We start from the raw sequence: 27,545 nt of genomic DNA, 5'->3' as shown, positions 1-27,545 counted from the left end.
GGCGTGGGCGCCAGTCTGCAGCTGCCAGCTCAGCTGGAGGGCATGTGTGGGCAGCTGGCTTTGCCCCTGCAGCCTGGAAGAGGTGGAAGACCAGACTGCTGTCCACCCTGGAAGGAGGACATCAGCTCAGTCCCGGCCCCACAATGTGCTGCCTGGAGCCGTTTCTGAAGATGTCCCCGGTGTTTCTGCTCCTCCTGGGCCTTGCGCAAGCCTGCATCCCTCGAGAGGGTAATGGCCCCCCGTGCCTCTTGGGCTGGGTTCAGACAGGCCCCCCGAGGCCTCACAGATGCCCCTTGTCCAGGCCTAGGCACTGGGTTTCCTTTCCCCTCGGAGGAGGTGGGTGGGTGGGCGAGTCCCTGTTTACTGGCCTAGCCTTGGAGACGCGCACCCCGGTGTCTGATGGCTTCTTGCACTCACTGTCCTCATCTCACTAGTGGGTCATAAGGGTCCCCAGTTCCCAGGACTGCTCGCGTCGTTGAAGAGGTTGCTGTTGTGTAGATGCAGGACTTGACATCCCCAGAGGGAGAGGGTCCAGTGAGACTCCGGCCCCTGCGATGTGCGGACACCGGAGAGCACGCTGGGAAGGGGACTCCCTGCTCCAGTGCTCGTGCCACTCCTGGCTTGCTCCACGTGCTCAGGGCTAGGGACCCAGAGGTGTCCTCCTGGGATCCCCATGCTCGGCCAGCCAACGCGTCCTGACTGGGGACCCAGAGAAGGTCTGTCCAAGACCCCAGTGAGGCGCAGGGCTAGCAGCTGAAGAGTCAGGAGACCATCCAGGCAGGCAGAGCTGCACGTACGAAGGCCCTGGGGCAGAAGGCCCCGAGGAAGGTGGACAGATGGAGTAGGAGGTGGGGGATAGTCACAAGAAGGGAGAGGGCCTGGCAGGGGGTCTGAGGGCTTCTGAATGTCTTCCTCAGGGTGAAAGGAAGTGTCTCACACTTCTAGGAAGGGAGTGCGGCGTGTGTGTGTGTGTGTGTGTGTGTGTGTGTGTGTGTGTGTGTGTGTGAGAGAAAGAGAGAGAGAGAGAGAGAGAGAGAGAGAGAGAGAGAGACAATCAGCTTTTCCCCAGGGTGAGGAATGGTTTGGGTGGGAATCAGAGTAGAAGCAAAGTCACGAATTCAGACATGTCAGTCACCAAGGAGGACAGCAGCATGAGCAGGTGACAGACGTGGAGGAGCAGGAGTGGGGACCCAGTGCCGGAAGTCAGGGAATAAGGAGCAAGGCCCCCCCCCCTCGTTTCCCTTCCGGGATCAAGGCAGCCCCCGACAGGCAGGAGGGCGCTGCAGAGCCCAGTGCCACCCCGGGTTCCCCAATTCCTTCACCTGCTTCCTCCAACGTCACTCCTTCCTACCACAGCCCCACAGCACACGAGAGCCACACCACACAGAGCTGTGGCCTAAAGACAGATCACACTCAGATTTCTCCCCTTTCCCTAACGGACGGCCTCTCCTGGAGGATCCGGCCGGGGTCCTCTTAGCGCTTCCTCACACGGGGTCACCGGCTCCAGGCTGACTGCTCCTCAACACTTGGGCTTGGGCCCCCGGTCCCCCTTGTCTCTAGGAGCTCAGGACCTTGGGTCAGCTCTGGTCAGTGGTTCTCGGAATGTCTCTCAACCCAGGTTTGTCTCCAGTTCCCCCTGGAGGGGGCTGAGGTCAGGCATTTGGGACAGGAGTGCCACAGATGTGGGTCTCACAGTGCTGCTGGGTCTCACTGCGCATGTTGACTCTGGCATGTTGGTGGAGCTGGTCTGCCAGTCTCTCGTTACCGGTTCTCCGTGGTGGGCACCACCTCTCGGGGGGGTACCTGGAGAATCTGTAGATGTCCTGCTTCTCCTCCACGTCTGCCTGCTGGTTTCAGCATCCATCTGTGCATTTCGCCTGCAGATGGGATCACTGGGCGATTTTCCTGTCCCCCTTGTTCCTTTCACACGCATTAATGGAATTTCTCTGCAAGGAAGAGCTGACCCTTCTCCCTCGTTCACTTTTTTTCCCTTCAAGTTTTTGTATCCGTGTGGACTCACGGGTATCTACTGCATCGATAGATGCATTTTGTGGGCAGCAGAGTGATGACCAGAAACTCCTTCTGGGCTTGCTGAGTCTGAAGTGTCGGTGGATGACCGAGACATTCACAGACTCCAAGTTCCATGAGCACAGGACTTGGGAAGTGTTATTTACTCCTGCCCCCACAGCTTTCTTCCCATCAGATTGGCAAAGGCCCGCAGAGCAGGGGCTGTGTCTGATGTTTCTGTGTCTCTAGCAGGAAGTATAGACCAGTGTCTGGAGTGTAGACCAAGGGAATGTTGGATGGTCGGATGGAGGGTTGGGTGGATGGTTGGGTAGAGGTTGGTGGATGATGGATAGGCAGACAATGGATAGGTAGAGGGATAGACAACAGACAGACGGATGGATAGATGGGTGAATGAGGGTTGGGTGGATGGAGAGATGGGTGGCAGGTAGATGGATGGATGGGCAGACAGATGACCTGGGTAGCTTCATGGATACAAAGAGTGGACGAATCACCTATCCTCCAGGGACACACCTGCTCTAGTCTTCTTGGTTACTGTCATGATCTGAGCCTAATGCTTACTTCTCTCCCTGCTCCCTGCTTCTGATCCTGTTGGAATCCGAATGGCTGACACTTTCACCCCCAGTCGCCATTGAAGAAAAAAGTAAGGACTGTGATACCCTCAGCTCTCTATCCCCACAGCTAGCACCTCTTGACTCCCTTGGATCTGGAGATGCCCCTGGGAACTCTGGGGAAGAGGGGCCCTGTCCATACCCACTCTAGCTGGATTATGGTCTAGGGGCCTCTGAACATTTAAAATTTAGTAAGAACCCCAAAGAGCTTATTTTTCTAGTTTGGGTGATCTTTATTGATATTTACCTTATTATAAACTAAACGTTCCTAATTAAAAATATTTATTTGCAAATGGCCAATAGCACAGGGAAGAAGCCCCACATTGTTAGTCACCAGGAAAATGCAAGTAAAACCACAGCAAGATTCCCATAGACACCCTCAGGTGACGCATGACAAAAGAGGGCTGGGGGGCTGGGGATGTGGCTCAGTTGGTAGAGTCTGGCCTCACAGGCACAAGGCCCTGGGTTCAATCCCCAGCACCACAAAAGAGAGGGAGGGTAACAAGTGCTGGCCAGGATTCCTCTTTCACCTCTGTGGAGGAGAGCCCCTGCTCCTGAAAATGCTGAACATTGAGTCACACACGGTTCCACTGATTTCTTTCTTGTGGTGCATACGGAGCGAGCACTCTACCAATTGAGCTATATCCCCCAGCCCTGACGATTCTACTTCTAAGTACATGCCCGAAAGAAATCAAAATAGGAGTCTACACTGGAGCATAGACATCCACCGATGCTCTCTTCATAATAGTCAAAAAGTGGAAATCGCCCAGTGACCTTTAACTCATGAGTGGCAAACACAAGGTGGTCTGTGCATACAGTGGATTACTATTTAGCCGACCGTGGAGCCAACAGATGCTGCGGCATAAATGAACCTCAAGAACCTCCCGCTCAGAGGAAGTGCCTGTCTTTTCTGTTGTCTGAATCCACTGATGGTGAACCCCGAGAGGCAGATGCATAAAGACAGATGTGTGGTGGTGGTTGCCAGGGGCTGGGTGTAGAATTGGGGGTGATGCCAGACACGGTGGCGCAGGCCTTGATCCCAGTGATTTGGGAGTCTTCAGAAAAGGGACTGGCGCGCTGAGATGGATGCCGTAATGACTGAGGAAGCATCCCGCCAGCCCCGGGGGCACCCCCAGCCCAGTCAGTGAGACACGCCAGATCAGCCATGGCCCCTGGAAGGCCCCAGGCCCCCGGTGGTCCCTGGATGAAACTTTGAGAGGAGTGTCTTTCTCTCCCACCCCTGCAAGCCTGCAGACTTCCTGAGGCCTAGACAGTTCCTACCCAAAGGGCTGCCCAAACTGGAGAGTGTTGACAAACACAGACGAATGCTATTCCCCAGACTAAAGGAAGAAGGGGGGTCAGGGAGCCCCGCTCCAGGCACCCAGCGTGTCCCGAGGGTTAAACGTGAAATGCAACTTAGCTTTCAAACTACTGCTGTCCCCAAGGAGCCCGAGGCTGTCAGCGCTCTGGATCCTCACACTGTCACTCACCTGGGACTTCCCAAAGCATCCAGGCCCCACCCAGCCCTGTCAACCCACACGCCTCAGGTGACAGTCTGGATCCCTTCACTGAGAAGCTCGCCTCTTGGTTTGGAAAAACCGGAATAAAGGCAAACTTCTCAGGAGTCCCACTTCAGTCGCTCCACAGTACACCGTTTTAATTGTTCGATTTTTATTTTATGTTGAATCACTAACGTATTAATATTTAGATTAGTTGTGTAGATTACCATTTGCATTAACATTTAATAATATCTGAATTAATAATTAAATATTTAAGATATCATGCTGTTTTAACCTAAAATATTTTACTTTCACTTAATATATAAGATTTCCAGGGGGCTGGGGTCGTAGCTCAGTGGCAGAGCGCTTGCCTAGCAAGTGTGAGGCACTGGGTTCGATCCTCAGCACCACATAGAAATAAATAAAATCAAGGTAATGTGTCCATCTACAACTAAAAATTTAAAAATAATAATAATAATAATAATATTTCCAGCATTTTAAAAGTTCTCCAGATTCTACTGTAAAAACTTCCTTCCCTACCTATTGCCCAGTTCTCCTTCCTGAAGGAACACAATATTCTTTTTTTAAATTTTTGCTTGCTACCAGAGATTGAATCCAGGGGCACTTTACACATCCCCAGCCCACTGTTTTTATTTTTTTTATTTTTTTTTTTAAAGAGAGAGTGAGAGAGTAGAGAGAGAGAGAGAGAGAGAATTTTAATATTTATTTATTTTTTAGTTATCGGCGGATACAACATCTTTGTTTTATATGTGGTGCTGAGGATCGAACCCGGGCCGCACGCATGCGAGGCGAGCACGCTACCGCTTGAGCCACATCCCCAGCTCCTGTTTTTATTATTATCATCATTTTATTTTGAGACAGGGTCTCACTACGTTGCTGAGGCTGGCCTTGAACTTGCCATCCCCCTGCCTCAGACTCCTGAGCTGCTGGGGAAACAGGTGTGTGCCACCACACCCAGTTAATCCCAGTTCCTTGAAGATCTTTCAGAGATGTGTGCTGGCACGCCCCAGGTCTTCTGTGTCTGTTTTATGTAACAGTCAGTACGTCGCACAGACGGCTCTGCGTGGGCCTGCGTCCTCCACCTGCAGTGCCCCCTGAACACTGCCCTGGCAGTCCATGAAAAGCCATCAGTCTCGTGGACGCAGTTTGGCTGTGTGGTTTTTCTTGAGTCATGTCCACTCTTTTATCTAAGCAGTCACTCACTGATGGGCACCCGGGGTGCTTCCAGTAGTTTGCTCTTCTAATCAAGGCAAGAACTCATCCTGTGTGAAGTCAGACATGTGGGAGACACACAAATCTATGACCATATATCGTAGGCATCTGTAGAACTACGTAAATGTATGCAGTAGTCCCTCGGCATCCAGGACCCTCCTGCCCCACTGCCCAAGGATACCTCAATCTGGATGCTCAGATCCTATGTAAACGGGAGTGGAATCTGCCTCTAACCTACTCATGTCCTCCTGGTGCCCTACCTATCCATCCCTAGGTTTCCTATTGAACCTAGTACACTACAAACACTAGAGGCCTGTGTAGTGTGTTGTTGAGGAGGGAGTGAAGAGTGGGAAATGTCGCACATATGCAGGTTTTCCCAGTAGCGGGGACTGAACCCAGGGTGCTTGATCAGTGAACTACATTCCCAGCATTTTGTACTTTTGATTTTCTTTTGGGGGGGGCAGTACTGGGGATTAAACTCAGGGGGCACTCAACCACTGAGCCACATCCCCAGCCCTATTTTGTATTTTATTTAGAGACAGGGACTCACTGAGATGCTTAGTGTCTCACTGTTGCTAAGGCTGGCTTTGAACTCACGATCCTCCTGCCTCAGCCTCCAGAGTCTCTGGGATTACAGGTGTGCACCACCTTGCCAAGCTGCATATGCAACTTAATATATATATTAAATATATTTTATATATTTGTATACACACACACACACACACATTTCTGTCTGCCGTGGATTGAATCCTTGGATGCAGACCTGCGGGTTTGAGGGCTTACCGAGTACGTGTAGAATTAGATATAGATATCTGGGCTCATCTATCACACGAGATGCTAGTTACCTATTAGGCCCAAGGCTGTGGGTATATGTACAGAAGTGACCTGTGAAGCTCATTTCTAACTGTCCAACTAAGGACTCAGCAGGGCTCGGAGGTGCTCGCCTGTAATGCCAGCAGCTTGGGAGGCTGAGGTAGGAGGACCAGCCTCAGCAATTTAGGGAGGTGCTAAGCAACTCAGTGAGACTCTGTCTCTAAATAAACACCAAAAGGGCTGTGGGTGTGGTTCACTGGTTCAGGGCTCCTGAGTTCAAACATCGGTACCAAAAAAAAATAAAGAAAAACACCTTTGTCAACACAGTGGTGTCACCCTGTTGACCTCTCATGTGATAACAGCCCCTCATGCAAGGCCCTGTCCAGGTAGCCTAGGCCACACGTCCTCGGAGGGTGGAGGGCTGTGTGGCACTGACTGACCCTCTCTCCTCCTGCCTTTGTTTTCCGCTGACCCCGACCTCTGACTCCGTCGTCCTTCAGTCAAACGTGAGTCACTTCTCCCTCCCCATGTGCGTTGGGTTCCTTGGCCCACAGGGGCGACCAGGGAAGCCGCACCAGGGCCTGACGCCCCACCCAGGGCAGGTGGGCCCACCAGAACCCCCTGGAGGGCCTGGTGGGACCACAGGACGGACCTCTGTGTGCCCCGGGCCTCGTGGGAGGCTGGGTGTGTGCCAGACGGCAGGAGAATCCGGGGTTGCTGATGGTCCGGGGTTGCTGATGGTCCACTGTGTAGCGGGCTAGATGTGAGTGGCCACAGGTGGGTGAGAATAGCCCTGCAGGTGGACACACCTCCCTCCTTTGCAGGAGTTACTGTCCTGGCCTCCAGCTGAGAAGTGGAGGTGACAGTAGGTTCCCAGCTGCACCCTGGGGATTCTGAGGTCTGGGACAAAGGGACCCTTGGGAGGGGCCATGCCCCCGTGTCCCAGTAACTTATCTGCCTCCGGGCTGGTGGGGGGCAGTGAGGTGCTGAGTGTTAATTCATCTCACATTCTCTCCAAACCTGGGTTGGCAAAACGACTCCGCTGCCCGCTGCCCGCTGCCCCACGGCTGGACGTCCACAGTGCTGAAAGGTGAGGTTCTCCCTCCCCTCAGTCCTCGCAGCCCTGACCCAGCAGAGGTGGCCTCTGCAGGCCTCCACCAGCTCTCCTTCTCCGGGTGTCCACTGCCCACTTCTGGGGCGGGAACCGAGAAGCAGGAGCTAGACCCCTGACAGAGAGGAGCACTGTCCCCTCCCTGAAGCAGGAGTGTCCTGGTACGAGCTGTGACCCCACAGGAAGCCGCTGGGCTGGGGGCTGATTTGGTCTGCCTGAGAGCTGACCCTGGTGCACACTGATGTCCATCTCTGCCTCCTGAGGTCGGGTAGAACTCGGCACTGTGGGGAAGTCCCTACGGACGTGGTCAGAGCAAGTCAGTGACACACCTGGAGACTGGGCTCACAAGTTTGCAAGGCGAGAGGCCAAGTCAGGAAGCCAGATGAGGACCCTCAATGATGGGGGCAAAGGTCTAGCTCTGAGCACCTCTGTGTTCAGAGCCCAGGCCACCTTCCTAGCTGGGCAGCCTTGGAGAGGCGACCTCACCTCTCTGGGCCTTCACAGGACTAAATGCTGCTTACAGACGTGAAACACCTTCACCAAACCCAGGAACCCAGACTAAGCTCTCCCTGCTCTGCCCTCCGTACCACACGTGCCCACGCACACTCACACACACTCACTCCCACACACACACTTACACACTCACTCACACAGAGACACACACTTTCACCCTCACACACCCTCACACACTGACCCTCACACACATACATGCACACACTCTCACATATACACACACACAGTCACATTCACGCACACATGCTCACACACTCTCACATGCTCAGGCTCACACACATGCTCTCACACAATCACACACACTGTCTCACACTTACACACATACACACACTCTCACACTCACCACATACACTTACACACACTCACACTCACAAACTCTCACACTCACAAACTCACACACACTCACACTCACACACACTCACACACTCACACACATACTCACACACACTCACACACTCTCACACTCATACACTCTCACACTCACACTCTCACACTCACATACTCACACACTCACTAACACACTCTCACACTCATACTCACACACACTCTCACACACTAACACGCACACTCTCACACTCACATACATACACACTCATACTCATACACTCACACTCATACTCACACATTCTTTCACACACACACTCTCACACACTCACATACTCACATATATACACTCTCACACACACACTCTCACACTCTCACATACGCACTCACACACACACACACTCTCACACAAACTCTCACGCTCACACACACACACACTAACATTCACTCACACACTCTCACACACACACACTCTCTCACACACACACTCTCACACTCACTCATACACTCACATTCACATACACACACACACTATCTCACACACAAGTCTCTCTCACACACACTCTCACACTCACACACATAATCACACACACACTCTCACACTCACACTCATACACTCACATTCACATACTCACACTTTCACACACTATCTCACACACAGTCTCTCACACACACACTCTCACACTCACACACACTCACACTCATACACTCTCACACTCACATACTCGCACACTAACACACTCTCACATTCACACACATACACACACTCATACTCATACACTCACATATACTCACACACACTTTCACACACAACACACACACTCTCACAACACACACACTCACACTCACATACACACACTCTCTCATACACACTCTCACACTCACTCTCACGCTCACACACCTACACACACTCACACTCATACACTCACACTCACATACTCACACACACTCTCACAGTCTCTCTCACACACTCTCACACTCACACACGTACTCACACACACTAACACTCACATACACAACACTCACACACACTCACACACTCTCACACAGTCTCTCACACTCACACACATACTCACCACTACTGAGAGCGCACTGGTGGCTGCCGTCACCACTCACCTGTGCCTCTGGTGTTGGCCGTGTCACCTTGGCTGGCGAGGTGCTCGGCACACCCCCGACTATCACCACACTCAGTGGGAGTGGGGGGCCCACTTTGCAGGGCCAGGAAGAGCTCAGACCCTCCCATGACCACCAGGTGGTGAAAGCCGCGGCTGGGGATCCAGCCCTCGGCCGTGCACCACTCCTGACCGCAGAGGGCACCGACTGCAGGGCACCCAGGTGGCCAGGAGGATGCTTTTGCGGGCCCAGCGGGTTGGACTCTGCTTTGTGGAAGAGGAGTGGACGTAGGTGGAGGAGGGGGAGGTCTGCGTGTGGCATCCTGCTGCGGGTGTCACCTAGAGCTCTGTTGTCCCCACTGGCAGTGCTGGGACAATGCTCTGGTCCCTGCGGCCGCGGTGGGGCAGCGGAGCCTCCCTCTGGAGCCAGGCAGTGGTCTTTCTCCCCTGCCCAGCGAGCCTGCAGCGGGCCAGGCCTGCCTTCCAGCCCCTCCGGCCCGCTGAACCCCTGCCGGAGGCCGGCCTGGTCCCACTGCCCAGGGTGGCTGCCTGGGTCCACTCCCAGCCCTTCCCCGCCCAGCGTCTGATCTCCTTTTCTTCTCTCTGGTGCGACTTGGTCTCTGACCCTTGGGCCCAACGTTCTGCTGCCGTGTCTGTGACGCCCGTGACGCCCCGCGCTGCTCCTGGATGGGCGGCTCTCAGGGATCGTAGGTAGGTACCTGCCACACAGGGCACCTGGCCGGGGACTTCTGAACTCTGTGCCTGCCCTCACGCTTGGGCCACAGAAGCCCGGACCCAGTAGGTTCCCACTTCAGCAGCTCAGCCCTGGTGGAACTGACAGGTGACACAAGCCTCAAGGGACATTTCAGTCACCCACGGGCCCCACGTAGGCAGTGGTCCCAGGTCACAGTGCTGAGAGCCCTGAGGCGTAAGCTACACTCCTGGCACTGCACCACGGAGATCACCTCACCCAGGTCCAGAGGGACTTCAGAGGCCAGGGCCCCTGCAGAGGACAAGGGCCAGTGGCAGTGTGGGGAGGCCCTAAGTGTGGCCACACTTCCTGGGAGGAGAGGTGCTGAGTCAGCAGGGCGGGGGACCCCTGTGGGTCTCTCCCCTGCGGGGCCTCTCCCCTGCGGGGCCTCTCCCCTGCGGGCCTCCCCCTGGGCCTCTCCCCTGCGGGCCTCCCCCTGGGCCTCTCCTCTGCAGGCCTCTCCCCTGAGGGCTCTCCCCTGGGCCTCTCCTCTGCAGGCCTCTCCCCTGGGCCTCTCCCCTGCGGGCCTCTCCCTGTGGGCCTCTCCCTGTGGGCCTCTCCCCTGAGGCCTCTCCCCTGAGGCCTCTCCCCTGTGGGCCTCTCCCCTGCGGGCCTCTCCCCTGAGGGCTCTCCCCTGGGCCTCTCCCCTGGGCCTCTCCCCTGCGGGCCTCCCCCTGGGCCTCTCCCCTGCATGTGCTCATGACCGTCCTCTCTCCTCCCTCAGGTCTGATGAGCAGGCTGTCCCCGGATGGTGAGTGGGGGTCCCCCGCTGGCCCTGGCCCTTCTCCCTCCCTCCACAGTGCTACACTCCCTGGGCCCGGGGCTCTGGACATACCGGCTGCAGGTTGTGTCTCCTGGAGTCTGAGTGAACTGGCCCCTTCCTGGCCTCAGGAGGCACAGCCGGAGTCTGACCGAGTGAGCACCATCCTGCGGCTTTCCCTGAGTTTTAGAAATAGGATATGCACATGGGAAAAGTCCAGGGAACGTAAAGTAAGAGCCAGGCCATCCGCTTTGTCTCCTGCCCAGTTCTGAGGACCAGCGGCAACACGGTCACCCGTGTCCTTTGTGTTCTTACAAAAGCACCTCACAGGAGCTTGGCTCTGCAAGTTAGAAATGGTAGTGCGTCTTCCCTCCTTCTCTCCCACGCCTGGCCATGCGGTCACACCTGAGGAAGGGCCCTCTGGTCAGTTCCGTCCTGTTTTTACTCAGGGTTGTGTCTTACTGCCGTCACAAGCCCTGCTGCAACGAGCATCGCAAGGCTTCTCGTGCTTTGCAAGCTCAGTTCTGTTCAGTCCCTCAAAGGGAACGGTACAAGCAGGGGCGCGTGCAGGTCGAGCCTGGACAAGGTGCACAGACCCGCACTCCACACACAGCCTGGAGGAGCGCTGCTCACGCCCGCTGGGCAGCTCAGGGTGACACCTAACTTCTCACTTTCCAACATGTGGGGCTGAAGAGAGTCGGCCCCCACGAGCTCTCCCAGTGGACTGAGCCCTGGTTTTCTTTGCCCTCGGTTCTCATCTTTTAAAAGGAAACTTTGCCTCGTTTGAGTAAGTGGACAGCAACAACCCCAGGCTGTGAGAAGACCACGCAGGCTAAGCAGGTGAGAGCCGAGCGCTGCTACCTGGACGCCGCTCTCTGCTGCGGATTCTCCCAGGCAGCGAGGTTAGCCAGCGCCAGGGGCTCAAGACCAGTGGGCTCCGAAGAGGCTTGGCTTTTGCTGCAAGATGCTCAGGGAGTTAGAGCCCAGTCTGCACCCATCACCAGGAGACTTGTCGGTCTGCGGCCATCACCAGGCACCCCCTGTGGGTCCTTTGCACACCTGAAGTCTTGGCCCAGCGCCCTCGTCCACTAGCAGCCCAGCCAGGAGGACCTGCCTTGGCCCCTGCACAGCAGAGTGGCAGCGCTCGCTGTACAGGTGGGCACACAGAACCATGAAATGACAGAGGACGGCGTCCCCCTCCGCTCCTGAGGCTCCGCTGCTCCTCAGAGCCAGTGGCTCCTTGGTTCTCCCACCCTGGGGCCAAGACAGCTGTGCTCGGCTTGCTGTCTCTGCAGAGGAGTAGAAGGCGCCCTCTCGGCTCCCCAGACAGGTGTGCAGACCTGCAGTGGAGGAGCTCGGTGAGGATCCGAGCCTCAGGAGGGGCTGACTCCCCCAGATGGTGCCCCGGGGCCAGCTCACCCCTGCTCTCCTCCTGTCTCCCCCTGCCCGCCTGTGCAGCTGCAGACCCTCCAAGCCACCCCCACAGGCCCCCCAGCCATGACGGCAGCCTCTGTGCCCCTGAGCCACCTGTGGACGGCAGTGCACCTCACCAACAGCAGCATGTTCTCATCCACACGCAAAGCACCTACTGCGGAGCAAAGCTCAATCTAACGCAGCCATTGCCAGGCACCCCAGGAGGAACCCCGGTAGAAGAGCAGCATCCTCTTAGTACCCTGCAGAGGTCAGCAGAACCAGCCTGGAGCTGAGCCGGAGCCCTCCTGGGGCTGGGGTTCCTTGGCCTTACTTACAGGAGGGGAATCTGAGGCCTGGGAAGAAGCAGAGCATCAGAGACAAAGTAGCAACTAGAACGCATTCATGGAGCGCCCTGAAGGAGCCGTGGATGCTCGTTCTTCAAATGCAGTCTCTGCAGCACCCGAGACGCCATTGGAACCTGGACCCGCCAGCATGGCCTTGTTTCTGGGACTTCCAGTTTCAGTACTGAAGCCCTCACGTCCTAGGAACCTGTCAATCCTGGGCGAACCAGGACGGTTGGTCTCCCCCAATGATTTGCGCTGGCGATGAGACCAAGGGGTTCAGCTGCTGGCGCTCACCAGCTAGCAAGCAGCAGGGCCAGACCCAGCTCAGGTGCACGTGCTCAGAGTCCCCTGCCTCCCGGAGGGACTCCCTGAGACGCCTGCCTGTCCGCAGCACTCAGCTGAATCCCAGGTCCTTTCCATCCTTCAGACTCTGGACTCCTTCCCAGCCAGGACCGTGCCCTCTGTCCTGGACCTTTTGCTCCTTCTCCTCCCAAATCCTTTCGCCCCACTAACCCCTGCTCATCTTTCAGGTCTCAGACACATCAACCCCTCCAAGATGCTTCCCCTGGCTCCCCCACAAGGTCAGCACTGGCATCCACAGGTCCTCAGCCCCGAGGTCGGCCCACAGCTCCCCCTGACCTGTCCCCCACTTCACAACACCTCTGTCACCCGCGCCTTGGAGGAGACTGCACCCCGGGCCTGTGTCCATCGCCCTCGCTGCCCTGTGCCTCGCCTTGTCCTGTCTGCACGGGGCGGATTCCCCATGGTCTTGGAGGAAGCCAGACTCCAGCAGGGCATCTGTCTGCACCAGCACCGTCAGCCCTGGGGCTCGCTGGCATCTCCAGCCCTGGTCTCTGAGGGGTCGGGACTTGTCAGCCAGTCCAGGGCCTGAGTCCTAACGCCTGTTTCTCTCTCTGCTCTGCATCTCCCCTGGAACCTGGCTGCCTGCCTTCCTGCCTCAGACAGGACAGAAGAAGAAAGTAAGTCCCGGGACAGTGGTACTCCCCCAGCTGGATTCTCACACCCTCTGGGCCTTGAGACCCTTTGAAAAATTGGGGGAGGCCTGGTGCAGGCCCTGGCATTGGGCCTTGGTCGGGGGCAGGAGAGTAATCACTGTGGTCTGCCACTCAGCACCCGGCCACCTCTGCGGGATGCAGGAAAGGCGCCCTGAGATAGAGCGGTGGCCGTTTGCCATGGCTGGTTCCAAGTCGCTGCTGGCTTAGATGGCCCAGTCCCCTGATCTAATGGCCCTGGCCATTGTGTGCAAGCCATTTGTTGTGAATGGTTCCCAAGGGACTAGCTCTCTGGAAGGAGAAGAGGTGACCTGGGGGGGCTCATTCAGCGGAGCAAGGCTGATAGCAGAGCACCAGCCCGGTTCTCCCTGAAATCTCACCACAGCTCCAATCAGATGGAGCCCAGTCATAAAGCATGGGGCCCCCCAAACCAGCTGATCACCCCAAAACTTTTTCCAAAGCCAGGTCCCTTCCTGACTGCAAAGGCCGTTACAGAAGTCCGCTGATCTCTGAGCTAGAGCGAGGTCCTCAGGCCTTTGTTTGGGGTGAGGTTCTGGGATCCCAGCTCAGGTCTGAGGGACGGGTCTCCATCGGTGCCACTCTTCGGGGAGGCTGGGGGGAACAGGACGCCTCTGTACAGTTTTTCAATGTCTCCAGAGAATGCTCTGTATGTTTAAAGGTGCACTGAGGCACAGTAAGAGCCCGAGGGGTTCATCTGACAAACAGTAGTCGGTCAGTGGAGCAGCTGCAGGCCAGCTCCACCAGGGCCATCGGGGCAGCCTCGGAGGACAGGCCCCAGGCCAGGCCAAGACCTGGCTCAAGGGGGAACGCGGCACTTGGTGGCCCTCACACGTCCCTGGTCAGGGCGACAAGCACCTTGGCCGTTCTGCCTGGCTGCTCCTGAGTTCTGCCTTCCTCCAACATGCTTCAGGGTGAGAACCCGCATCTGGAGCACTCGGGGCCAGAAGCATTCCACATCTGAAAACAAAAAAAATTTTTTTTTCAGATTTTGGACTCTGTTTAAACTTTACCAGTTGAACATCCCCAACCCCAAACCTCAAATCCCAAACTGCCTGAGCATCGTGCTGGCGCTCAGGAGGCCCAGCCGCAGCTCTCCGGATTTCAGGTGTTGGTGAGGGCGCTCAAGCCGCTCAGGCACCCGCAGGAGACAGCTCCAGGTGCCCCTGTGCCTGGCCTGGAGGGCCACTGTCTGCCCCGGGGCTCCCTCTGGCCTGTCCTCCACCCAGCGGAGCTTTAAGGGAGCCACCGGGAAGTTCAAAGCAGCAGAATGTGGCGCAGGAGGAGCGGCCTGGGCGCCGGTTCTCATTCTGCTCTCTCTCATTCCGGCTCTCTCTTTCTCTCTCTCTCTCTCTTCCATGTGACTCCTGGTGGCGGTCCCTGCAGTGAAAAGTGAGTGGTTTTCCTTTCCTACCTGGATGTGCTTGGGTCCTGGGAGGAAGGAAGGAGGGAAGAACTCCGGTGTCCCGGGCTCAGGCATCCTGCAGAGGCTGTCCGGGCTGCCCCCAGAGCTGGGAGGAGAGCCCTGAGTGTGTCCTGCAGCGTCCAGTTCCTGAGCTCCCAGAGGCCCTGGCCCGTTGCCCCAGATTGCAAACACAGAAGGAGAACCGAGCATCCATCTATTTCTAGAGAACAGAGGAGCGTGTGCCCTCCATGGGCTTCCCCACCTGCCCCAGCGGGGATCGGGGAGAACAGGGGACCCAAGGCTCCGGGGCTCCCTGATCTCTTCAGGAGGAGCCCACAGGGGAGCAGGGCACCCGGGAACTCTCTCCTGGGGGGCCGGGCTGCACCCAGCAAGGCCTCCAGCCCTCCGAGGCGCGGGGTGAGACAGGAGGGTGTCTCTGACTCTCTTCTCTCTGCTCTGCACTTCACCAACCTGGCCGGACCCTCCTTCCCTGCTGCGCTCACGGCTCCACAGTACTGAAACGTAAGTTCCCGTCTCTCCCTCTGCTGTGTCTACCTTCTTATCTCTGGCAGAGAAGTCTCTTAGCCCAGGGACTGGATAAACGACTATATGGCTTTCACCTTCCGAAAGGTGGGGCATCTTATCTGAGGGACCTCCTGGGACGAGGTCTGCAGAGGGCTGGTGGTGACCCTGAAACTGAGGGCTACCTAGGAGTCAGGTCTGTTTCTTCCCCGCCACTTCTTCCCCAGGCAGGTAGTATTTACCCACACTGTCGCAGGCACAGAGAGGTCCAGCAGCCGGACCCGGGTTGCACAGCCCCTTGTGGGGTGGGTAGGAGGCTGGTCTGCCACCACCTCCACTCTCAAGGAGACTCAGTCTCCTGAAGGCAGCTCTGACCATTTCACGACACCATTCCCTGAAAATCACTGCTAAGTAGAGGTCACGGGTCCTCTTTCAAACTGAAAATCCTGATACGGGCACAAAGCATAAAACTCACACTTTACCCTCTTTAAAGGGACAATTCCGTGGCCTGGTAAATTTGGTGTCACGCAGCCACTGTTCTTCCACTTCAGAGCGCCCTCCTCTGCCTCCCCTCTCCTGCACCCACAAGGAGCCGCTGCCCTCCTGCCTGGCCCTGCCACCTTCCTGCTTCTGCCCCGGGGCTGAGGGAGCCCTGGACGGTGCAGTCTCTGTTCCGGCCTCTCTGCGGCAGGAACGTCCAGGGTCCCCATGCCCCCTGTGGCTCATGTGACTTTTCCTGGTCCCCTGCGTGGCTGCATCACACTTTACTCACCCACTCACCCCCCTGAGAGACATCTGGGTCACTTCTACCTCCCGGCCCACCTTCAAAGCTGTCTACACTCGGCCCAACACGCTATCTGGTCCGAGCCTCGAGCCACCTCCAAACCCTACCTTCATGCAGAAGGGGCTTCAGTCAAACCCAAGAAATCCCAGATGAAAAACAATGCTACACATCCCAGACCTGTCCCAAGTGCTGTGCTTGTCACCTCAAGAGGCCATCCTGTCCTACAAGTGAGGATGCTGCAGCAGAGAGGGAGAGTGACCTACTCAGGTCACACTACAAGGTGCCGATGAGAGCCCAGGCAGCCTGGACCCTGCTCCCTGGTCTCTGTCTCTGCCCACCAGGCTCAATGTGCTCCTGACCGTGACCTGATAAGGCTTGAAGCACCTCCTATTAGCAGGTCCCTGCCTGGTTCTTGCACTGGGAGGGTTAGTATCACCCTGTTGTTAAGGAGGGTGGAATTCAGAGTGGGAACAGGAGGGTGTGGCCTCCTGGTGTAGCCCTGCTGCACACCCAGGGCTCTGAGGACTGGGAATTCCGCAGCTGAGGGCTCAGCCTCCTGGGGTCTGTGCTGGTGCCCTGCCCAGGTAGCTCCTGCCCCCTGAGCCTGGGGCAGAAACAGGATCTGGCCCTTAGTGGAATGGTGGTCTGTGGGGAGGGTTTGCCACTCTGAGGCATCTGGATACCTGGAGACATTTCTGCCAGAACCCAAGAGGTGGCCGGAGGCAGATGGCACCTGGCTGAACCGGGCCTGTTGCTAAGCACCTTGCATAGAGCGCTCACAGCCAGACTCCTCCGGCCGACTCTGGCTAGTGTGGAGACTGAAGCCGCTGAGCACCGTGCCTGGGGTAGGGGCTGGCGAGGGCTGTCCTGGCCAGCGGGCGCCACTGTCTGCCCATTTCCCTGGGGCCTGCCCACCTCACGCGGCAGACACTTGAGCAGACAGCACCCGCCAAATAGCAGAGCAGCCTGCACAGCAACAGGGAAAGCAGACCCAGAAAGCCCCCAAGGCTCGCTGGAGACCCACGTGCGCCAGGCCGCAGCCTGTGGTCGCCTCTTACTGGAGGCCGTGTGGCAGTGGAGAGGCTGGGTGTCGAGGCCATGGACGGGGCTGGGGCTCCGCTCTGCAGGCTGCTTGCTGGGTGCAAGTCAACCGCTGGGCTTTTGTCTTCTCCCAGAGGAGGAGAGGCTATTCTCTTGGATTCAGAGATACAGAGCAGAGGTCCTCAACAGTTTCTTCCATATAGCACCAGGGAGCAGACATCTTGGGCTCCCTGATGACTGCTCAACGCTGGCGCAGCCTGCCAATGTGTCAAGGTGGACTGGCTGGGTCCACTGAGGCTTTTAAGTAAAGGGCCCCAAGTGCCCGTCCACCGATGAAGGGACGGAGAAAGGAAGTCAGCCACACGGGAACGAGGCACGGCCCCCCACCCGAGCCTTGAGCACCCGAGCCTTGAGCACACGCGCTCAGGTGGGGAAGCCAGGCTCAGGCCATCTGTGGGAGTTGTCCGGAACAGGCAGACCAGAGACAGGAGGTCGAGCTGTGGAAGGCCAGGGTACGGGGGTGGCCAGCCTGGGCGGGATTTGGAGCCGACAGCTGACTACAGGATTCTCTTTGGGGTGGCGAAGATGTCTAAGGTTGCCTGTGTGAAGTCTGCACAGCCCTATGAACGTGCCGAGCCGCTGACTGCGTGCTGCGGTCCTGTGGTCATGTTGAGATGGGATTGTGAGAGCAGCAGGTTCAGAAGACCGTGCCACCTGCTGTGCACAGTGGGGAGGAGACGGGTGCCCGCCTGGGCTTGCCCTCCATGGCTGGCACCTCCCACCGGGCCTGACTGGGCTTTTCCTCCTCGTGGGCCACCTCTCGTGGACTCAACACTGTCCTGTGCCCCTGGACCACGCTGGCTTCTGGACGGAGGACAGAGATTCTGGGTGAGACTGTGGGAAGCTGGCCTTGGCCCTCCTATGTGCCAGGAGGAGCGGGTGGGCGGCCCTGACTGTGCCCCTGCTGGGGCCTCTGCAGTAGTCCGATGGGGGAGGTGGACAGTCACACATCATCCAAGGACAGTATCAGCCGATGTCCCGAGGGAGTGGGCGGAGAAGGGTGGTCCACCGAGGAAGTTCTGGAGCCCAGCAGTCCCGTGGCCTGCGGACGTGGTCTTGGTGACTCCCCATCTGTCCTTCCCTAGGCTTGCTGAGTCTGCAGGTGCTGAACGGTGAGTCCCCCGTCTGGGTTTGCTCTGGGTTTGCTCCTGGCACAGGGGCACAGCACTCCCAGCTGCCCTGGGGGCAGCAGCCTGGAGAGCCGACCCTCTTGCCCCCCACAGCGGCAGCGGCAGCGTGAACGCCCTCACCTTTCCACCATCCCGCGGCCTTAGGGAACAAACGGACAACCCCCAGCCAGAGAGGGTTGTCTAACCAACATGGTCTAACTAACTAGCATGGTTAACTGGCTAACATGGTCTAACTAACTAACATGGTCTAACTGACATGGTCTAACTAACTGACATGGTCTAACTAACTAACATGGTCTAACTGACATGGTCTAACTAACATGGTTAACTGACTAACATGGTCTAACTAACTAGCATGGTTAACTGACTAGCATGGTTAACTGACTAACATGGTCTAACTAACTAGCATGGTCTAACTAACTAACATGGTCTAACTGACATGGTCTAACTAACATGGTTAACTGACTAACATGGTCTAACTAACTAACATGGTTAACTGACTAACATGGTCTAACTAACTAACATGGTCTAACTCACATGGTCTAACTAACTGACATGGTCTAACTAACATGGTCTAACTGACATGGTTAACTAACATGGTCTAACTAACATGGTCTAACTAACTAGCATGGTTAACTGACTAACATGGTCTAACTGACTAACATGGTTAACTGACTAACATGGTCTAACTAACTAACATGGTCTAACTAACATGGTCTAACTAACTGACATGGTCTAACTAACATGGTCTAACTGACATGGTTAACTAACATGGTCTAACTAACTGACATGGTCTAACTAACTAACATGGTTAACTGACTAACATGGTCTAACTAACTAACATGGTCTAACTCACATGGTCTAACTAACTGACATGGTCTAACTAACATGGTCTAACTGACATGGTTAACTAACATGGTCTAACTAACATGGTCTAACTAACTAGCATGGTTAACTGACTAACATGGTCTAACTGACTAACATGGTTAACTGACTAACATGGTCTAACTAACTAACATGGTCTAACTAACATGGTCTAACTAACTGACATGGTCTAACTAACATGGTCTAACTGACATGGTTAACTAACATGGTCTAACTAACTGACATGGTCTAACTAACTAACATGGTTAACTGACTAACATGGTCTAACTAACTAACATGGTCTAACTCACATGGTCTAACTAACTGACATGGTCTAACTAACATGGTCTAACTGACATGGTTAACTAACATGGTCTAACTAACATGGTCTAACTGACATGGTCTAACTAACTAGCATGGTTAACTGACTAACATGGTCTAACTGACTAACATGGTTAACTGACTAACATGGTCTAACTAACTAACATGGTCTAACTAACATGGTCTAACTGACTAACATGGTTAACTCACATGGTCTAACTCACATGGTCTAACTGAATAACATGGTTAACTGACTAACATGGTCTAACTAACTAACATGGTCTAACTCACATGGTCTAACTAACTGACATGGTCTAACTAACTAACATGGTTAACTAACTAGCATGGTCTAACTAACATGGTTAACTGACTAACATGGTCTAACTAACTAGCATGGTTAACTGACTAACATGGTCTGACTAACGTGGCCTGACTAACTCACATGGTCTCACTGACGTTCCAGGGAGAGGGGCTCCTGTCCCCCGGACCCGCGTCCCCCAGGAGGGCAGAGTAAGGGAGGCGCACGGGCTTCCCGCAGGCTTCTAGACGGTTGGGTCAGGGTCCGGGAGGGGGCTTCTAGCAAAGGCCCAAAGAAGTGAGGGCGCAGGCCTGTGGGGTGTGTGGGGCGGCATCCCAGTGGGGCAGCCTGTGGCAAAGGCCCCAGGCAGGAGAGCGCCTGGGCCGCCACATCCCCTCAACCTCACGGTCCCCTCACCCTCGGTCCCCCTCACCCCAGGGTCCCCTCACCCCACGTCCCCTCACCTCGCGGTCCCCGTCACCCCAGGGTCCCCTCACCCCACGTCCCCTCACCTCGCGGTCCCCGTCACCCCAGGGTCCCCTCACCCCACGTCCCCTCACCCCACGTCCCCTCACCCCACGTCCCCTCACCCCAGGGTCCCCTCACCCCACGTCCCCTCACCCCAGGGTCCCCTCACCCCACGTCCCCTCACCCCACGTCCCCTCACCCCACGTCCCCTCACCCCACATCCCCCTCACCCCACAGTCCCCTCACCCCACCTCCCCTCACCCCACGTCCCCTCACCCCACGTCTCCTCACCCCACGTCCCCTCACCCCAGGGTCCCCTCACCCCACGTCCCCTCACCCCACGTCCCCTCACCCCACGTCTCCTCACCCCAGGGTCCCCTCACCCCACGTCCCCTCACCCCAGGGTCCCCTCACCCCACGTCCCCTCACCCCACGTCCCCTCACCCCACGTCCCCTCACCCCACATCCCCCTCACCCCACAGTCCCCTCACCCCACGTCCCCTCACCTCGCGGTCCCCGTCACCCCAGGGTCCCCTCACCCCACGTCCCCTCACCCCACGTCCCCTCACCCCACGTCCCCTCACCCCAGGGTCCCCTCACCCCAGGGTCCCCTCACCCCAGGGTCCCCTCACCCCACGTCCCCTCACCCCAGGGTCCCCTCACCCCAGGGTCCCCTCACCCCACGTCCCCTCACCCCAGGGTCCCCTCACCCCACAGTAACCCTCACCCCACGTCCCCTCACCTCGCGGTCCCCGTCACCCCAGGGTCCCCTCACCCCACGTCCCCTCACCCCACGTCCCCTCACCCCACGTCCCCTCACCCCACGTCCCCTCACCCCACATCCCCCTCACCCCACAGTCCCCTCACCGAGGGCTGGTGCTGTTCAGGGCTGATCTCCCTGTCCTCCCTTCCCCCTCCTCCTTCTTCTTCCTCCACAGAAGAAACCAGTGACTGTAAGGAGGAAGGTGAGTGGCACCGGCACCCTGGGGGGGAGCGCCTTCCCTGGGGGGGAGCGCCATCCTCTGGGCATAATACAGCCCTGAGAAGAGGAAGTCCGGGCAGCGGGGGGCAGGAGCCTGCACCTGGCAGCTCCTGATCTGAGCCACTTGGTCCCTCGGTCCGCATCGCTGTGTGGTGGACAGTGGCACACCCGGGCACACCCAAGGTGCTTCTCCTGCTGGAGACATAGGGTTATGTGGACGGAAACTGAGGGAAAGTCAGAGGACAGCAGGCGGCGCCGGGTGACCCAGACGATGGAGACAAGTGCGCACGGGGTCACTGAATTCACAAGAAATTCCTGAAAATGTCTCTTGGGGTTATGGTGCACACAGAGCATGGGATGAAATTAGAATCCAGACCCCCGCTGGGCTTGGAAGCAGCAAGGGGAATTAGTGAGCAGACCTCAGGGGACCAAGGAGGGGCAGGGAGACCAGACCCGGGAGGGCAGGGCGGGCGGCCGGGGCAGTGTCCAAGAGCTAATGAAGAGATATAAAGAGGGTCCCTTCCCAGAAGCCTCACGGGGCCCTTCAACTCTGAAGGCTAACATCTCCCACGGAATGTTCCAGAAAATTAAAATCAGTCACTTGCTACTCATTTTGAGGACAAAGCCACCTTGATAAAAGCTCTGAGAGAGTACCAGAGAGGAGACTTTCATCTAATCTTTCCCACACACACAGATGAAAAATCCCACACTAGAATCAACAAATCTCATCAGGCAAAAAGTTTTTTTAAAATTATGACCAAATTAAGTTTATCTCAACAATGCACAGATGGCTTAATATGTGACGATTCTCATGTAATTTTCACCTTATTAATACAAAAAGGAATATCAGATTTATCATCTTAGTAGATACAGAAAAAGATGATACAATTCCACAGTTATTCATGATTAAAAAAAAAAAAGTCTCGGTAAGCCAAGAATGGAAGGGAACATCCTTTTTAACAAATGTCTTTATTAGCTGCTGATGGACCTTTATTTACATAGTTACATGCGGTGCTGAGAATTAAACCCGGGGCTTCACACGGGCCATGTAAGAGCTCTGCCAAGAGCCCCAGCCCAGCCCTGGAAGGGGACATCTTAGTGTGTTAAGGAGTCACCAGGAGCGTGTGATGCTGCAGCATCTAAGGTCCCTTCCCGAATTCCCAGGAGACGTGTGTCCTTACCACTCCCACACTGGTGTTCTCCCAGGTGTGCAGGGAAAAAAGACCACGCCCCTCCCCCAGGGCTGGGATTGAGCCAGGGCCTCAGCCCTGAGTCGGGAGGCACCTCCCCAGCCTCCTCATTTTACTTTGAGACAGGGCCTAGGTCGCAGAGGCTGGTCTCCAACTTGTGAGCCTCCTCCACCTTACAAGTAGCTGGGGTTACAGGCGTGCACCCCATGCTTGGCTGAAAACTCATTTCTTAACGGGAACCTAGAATCTGCCTTTGCATGGGAGGGCATACCTGCGGACAGGCTGCTGCTGGTGAGATTTCAAAACAAAATGCCCTCCTATCCAGAACCTCTTTCCACCAAGGGAGAAGAGAGGGAACAGGTTTTTTACTGAAAAAGCATTGAGCCAGAATGCAGTGAGCGCCGAGAGCCTGCAGACAGGGAGAGAAGGGACACAGCCCACAGCACAGTGGCCCTCGGGATGGAGCCAGAGCGCTGGAGGGCAGTGAGGAGCCACGTGGCCCCCACGGGAAGGCTAGGTCCTCAGGTCTGCATCACCCAGAGACGGGGTTCAGGTCCTAGAGCTGGGGCCGGAGGCTCCTAAGACCTGCCCCCATCCAAGGGACCCAGTGACACTCTCAGAGAGGGAGGGGACCTCTTGCTGAGTTTCAGCAGGAGAACACACACTGTGTGTGTGGGATGTGCCTCTACCTGTCCAGCAGCAGTGGTCAGGGCTTCTACCTGGGGCTGCTGGGGCAGGCCTGCGGCCGGAACCACGTGGGTCTCCCTGAATGGAGGGGAGGGAGAGAAGCCGGGGCAGGAACACCGCGGTGGCCCCGAGGTCTGAACGAGGAAGCAGCAGGGCCAGGCGGGTGCCTCCCGGGAGGGACCCGAGGGTGCCACAGAGGCCCCTGTGCGGATCCAGGCCAGTGGCGGGGGGCAGGGGTCTGATGAGGCCCGGGACGGGGTCAGCCTGGGCCGGGTCCGGATGGGAGGCTGGCACGTGTGGGCCCCGATCCAGCTCCCCAGGGCGAGGCTTTCTGGAACAGCGAGAGTCCCACCCCGTCCCCTCAGTCAAGCCGGGCCTGGTCACCAGCCTTCCCAAGAAGCTCAGCGCGAAGAGGACCCACTGGAACCTCTTCAGGTGCGCCTACCTGATGGTGACCTTCCTCTTCGTGTCCTACAACAGAGGAGACTGGGTGAGCGGCCCAGGGCTCGGGACCGAGGGGAAGGGGGGACCCAGGGCCGGCGGGAAGGGCGGGTGGGGTGCGGGAAGGGGCGGGCCTGCACCTCACCTGCTGCTTCTGTTTGCCTCTTCCTCTGACTGGCCCCGTGTCCCCAAGTGCTACTGCCACTACTGTAACCCGGAAGTGGACAACAGGTATGGCGGCCAGGAGGGTGGCGTCGGTCTGCAGGCTCCAGCCACAGAATCACAGGATTGTGGGGCAGCCCCAAGTGACCGCCCTTCATGTTGTGTGGCCGCCAAGGTGGCCCACTGGGAGTGAAGCAGGCGTGCGGGGGGCGGGGGCTCCTTTGTGAATGAACTCCACACCTTTTGTCTTGGGTTTTTAGAATTGTGAAAAGATACACAGAACATAGAACTTGCCCCTGGCGACATTCATCCCCACTACCTTCAGAAAAGGGGAACCACCATTTAGGGGTCCCTCCCCATGGCCCGGGCAGCCCGGAGTGCACTGTCCATCTCTACTGGTCCACACATCTGGACCTTTCCTGTAAGTGGACTCCCACTCTGTGTCATGGCTGGCTTCATGCAGTTGGCCAAGCTCACCCGGGTCATGGTGTGTGTTGGCACACCATTCTTTTGTATGACTGAATAGTATTCCATTGTATGGATCTACCACACTCATTTATCCACTTAGAGTTGAAAGACATTTGGTCATTTCCACTTTTTGATGGTTGAGGACAGGACTTTCATGAACATTTGTGGACAGATTTTTGTTTGAACCTGTAAAACTCTTCTGAGTACACACCTAGGAATGGAATTGTGAGGTCAAGTGAAATTCTGTGTCTAACTTATTGGGGAACTTACCCAGTGAATTTTTATTTTTAAAAAATTAAAAAAAAAACGTTTTATTTTTTAGTTGCAGCTGGACACAATACCCTTATTTTATTAATTTTTATGTGGTGCTGAGGATCGAACCCAGGCCTCACATGTGCCAGGCGAGTGCTCTACCATGAGCCCCAGCCCCAGCCCTGATCAGCTACCCTTTAATGGATGGATCCTGCACTCAGTGGTGAACAGGGTGGAGAAGAATCTTGAGTTCACAGGAAGGAATGGTGTTCCTCCCTCTGCCTGCCTGGAACATTCCTCCTGAGCCTCAAGATCCACCTAGGCACCCCTTGGGCTCAGGGGTGGACACCACTGTAGGGCAGCTGGCCGCGACGGGGGAATGATGCTCCCCGCCCCCCTTGACCGTCCTTCGCGGCACGGGTCACACCTTTCTGTTTTGGTATGAGAGTATCTGACCCTTTAGGCCAGAGGGGGACAACGTTCTTTGTGAAGGCCAGTCAGTCAAGTACTCTGGCTTGGCAAGCCATGCTGTGTCCACTGCAGCCACAGCAACCACAGGCGGTACACAAACAGCTGGGCCTGGCCGTACCCATCTGCTGATGAATGCATGAACAGAATAGGGTATATTGGTACCATGGAATACTAGATAGCCATAAAAAGGAATGAATCTCCGATACTTGCCACAACATGGGTGAACCTTTGAAAAAGTTATTCTAAGTGAAAGAAGCCTGACACAAAAGACCACAGTGTACAATTCCATTAATATGAAATGTACAGAATAGACGAAGCCTGAGACAGAAAGCCAACTGCTAGTTGCCAGGGGCTGGGGTAGTAAGGGGTTCTTTTTGGGGGGTGATGAAAATTTCTGCTATTAGTCATGATGACTGCACAATATCATGAGGGTATGAACACAAGACTGAACTGCAGACTTTAAAATGGTTAAAAGGGAGAGGTCCCTCTTCCTGGAGCGGACCCTCTAGTGACAGGTGGGGACAAGCAAGCGGCCCGAGAGCTCACAGGTGCTGTGACCCAGGCAGCCTTCTCCCCTCTGTGGGCTACAAGAGCCCCCAGCTCTGAGCCCCTGTTGAGATGGGGAGGAGCCAGTGCGGGGGACACAGTGGGCAGAACATAGTGAGGGGAGAGGGGCCCAGGAAGAAGGTGGCCGGACTGAGCTGCGGAGGGCCATGCAGAGGTGCGTGGGCACTGTGGGTGGGCACCGTGGGTGGCCTGGCAGTGCATGAGGACGCGAAGACATGAGGACACCCACAGACTGTTGCCCTCCCCTTTCTTCCCTTCCTCAGGAACGACCCTTGCTGTGCTTTCTAGTGCGCGTCCTTCTGCCCAACTCAACCTTCAGGGTCCTCCATCTCCCAGAGAATCCTCTGTCCCCTGGATGGCCAGCGTGGAGGTTGGCAGCAGCTCTGTCTGCCTCTTTGAGGCCGCGTTAGAGGATGGGCCCAGAGTAGCCAAGTGAACCTCTTGGGGGGTCTCCAGGCATTGTCGACCCCCCCCCCATTAAATGCACACTTGTTGAATGGCTAAGTGCTTGATTCTTCCACCCACCCAACGTGGAGCATTGACACAGGGGACAGGGGTAGGTCACCTATCATTTAATACAGGTACCAATCCTACCAGAAGGTTCTACGGAGCTTTAGCTGTATAGGTGGAGGGAGCCGGCTCAGAGGGTTCGATGCTGGCCCAAGGTCACACAGTGGCAGAGCTGGGACTGGCCTCTGCAGACCTTATTCCAGCATCCCTATTCTTTTGTGTAAAGACCTGGGGGCTGCCCCAGAAGCAGCTGAGTCCCCTGTCCAGCAGCATATTCTTGCCTGCATTTGGGGAGGCCCAGTGTCCTGGTTGAGCCGAGGCTCCGGACATGCTTTTCTTGGGTTCAATCCCAGTTCCACTTCTTATTGGATACAGCAATGTGGAGGAAGCTATTGTCTGTCTGTCTGTCTCTCTCTTTTGGTACAGGGACTGGAACCCAGGGGCCTTTAACCACCAAGCCACATCCCCAGCCAGCCCCACCCCTTTTTAATATTTATTTTTTTAAATTTAGAGACAGGGTCTCGCCAAGTTACTTAGGGCCTTGCTAAGTTGCTGAGGCTGGCTTTGAACTCGCCAGCCTCCTGAGCTGCTGGGATTACAGGCATGCACCACCGTGCCCCGTGGAAGTTATAACCTCTTAATGCCTTATTTTATCATCTGCAAACTAACAGCACAGAAGTCCTATCATAATAGAAGCAACATCTGATTAGTTCATCAAGTTGGTTGAAATGGAGAATTTAAACATATTTTAAGCATTTTGTTTTAAAATATGTAACTGTATGCCCATTTGCCAGTCTTTTGATATAAGAATGAGGTGATTGCCGTGGCACAGGCCTGTAATCCCAGCAGCTCAGGAGGCTGAGACAGGAGGACCTCGACTTCAAAGCCAGCCTCAGCCATGGCGAGGCCCTCAGCAACTCAGTTGTGACCCTGTCTCTAAGTAAAATACAAAATAGGACTGGGGATGGGGTTCAGTGATCTAGTGCCCCTGAGCTGAATATCCAGAACTGTAGTGGCACGCTCTTCTCCCCAGAAAACCTTACCTAAGCTTCTCCAGAAACCTTCACCATAATTGATTTTAGGACTATCAACGACAGAGTCTCTACAAGAGTTCCATGTAGGAAAACTTCCTATTTTCCTGTTGCTCTATTACTTGGCCACTGGCCTGCAGCACTCCAGGTGCTGCGTGCTGCTTCACAAACATTTATCCAGAAATTTGTAAAAGTGTGTTTGAAAATGATACGTGATTTTTAGGCCTCTGGCCTGGAGCTGGGCTTCACAGAGATGTCTACATTTTTAGGATAAGAGGCGTTACCAACTGGGCTCCATGGTAACAGCTGGCAGGGGGGGGAAAGAAAGGGGAGAAGAAGCTCCCCCCTTCT

At 55.9% G+C, this 27,545-nt stretch overlaps 1 protein-coding gene and 1 long non-coding RNA gene across 2 annotated transcripts; both read left to right on the top strand.

The window, feature by feature from the left end:
* Window positions 1-143: 143 nt before the first annotated feature.
* EDDM13 (epididymal protein 13) lies at window positions 144-26,157 on the top strand (the record flags this gene model as incomplete). Its single annotated transcript, XM_081273625.1, has 7 exons — window positions 144-228; window positions 18,091-18,180; window positions 18,438-18,464; window positions 21,372-21,398; window positions 23,658-23,782; window positions 23,927-23,964; window positions 25,917-26,157. The coding sequence occupies 7 exons, from the start codon at window positions 144-146 to the stop codon at window positions 25,939-25,941; spliced, it is 417 nt and encodes a 138-aa protein (XP_081129751.1). The 3' UTR covers window positions 25,942-26,157.
* On the top strand, window positions 9,368-13,085 carry LOC308637659. Its single transcript, XR_014019653.1, has 3 exons — window positions 9,368-9,952; window positions 10,717-10,743; window positions 13,040-13,085. It is a non-coding gene; the product is annotated as an uncharacterized lncRNA (long non-coding RNA).
* Window positions 26,158-27,545: the final 1,388 nt, after the last annotated feature.

Source organism: Spermophilus citellus (genome assembly GCF_964194105.1).
Source record: "Spermophilus citellus genome assembly, chromosome: 18".
In the NCBI taxonomy this organism is placed as follows: Eukaryota; Metazoa; Chordata; class Mammalia; order Rodentia; family Sciuridae; genus Spermophilus; species Spermophilus citellus.
This window is presented reverse-complemented; position numbering and strand designations above follow the sequence as displayed.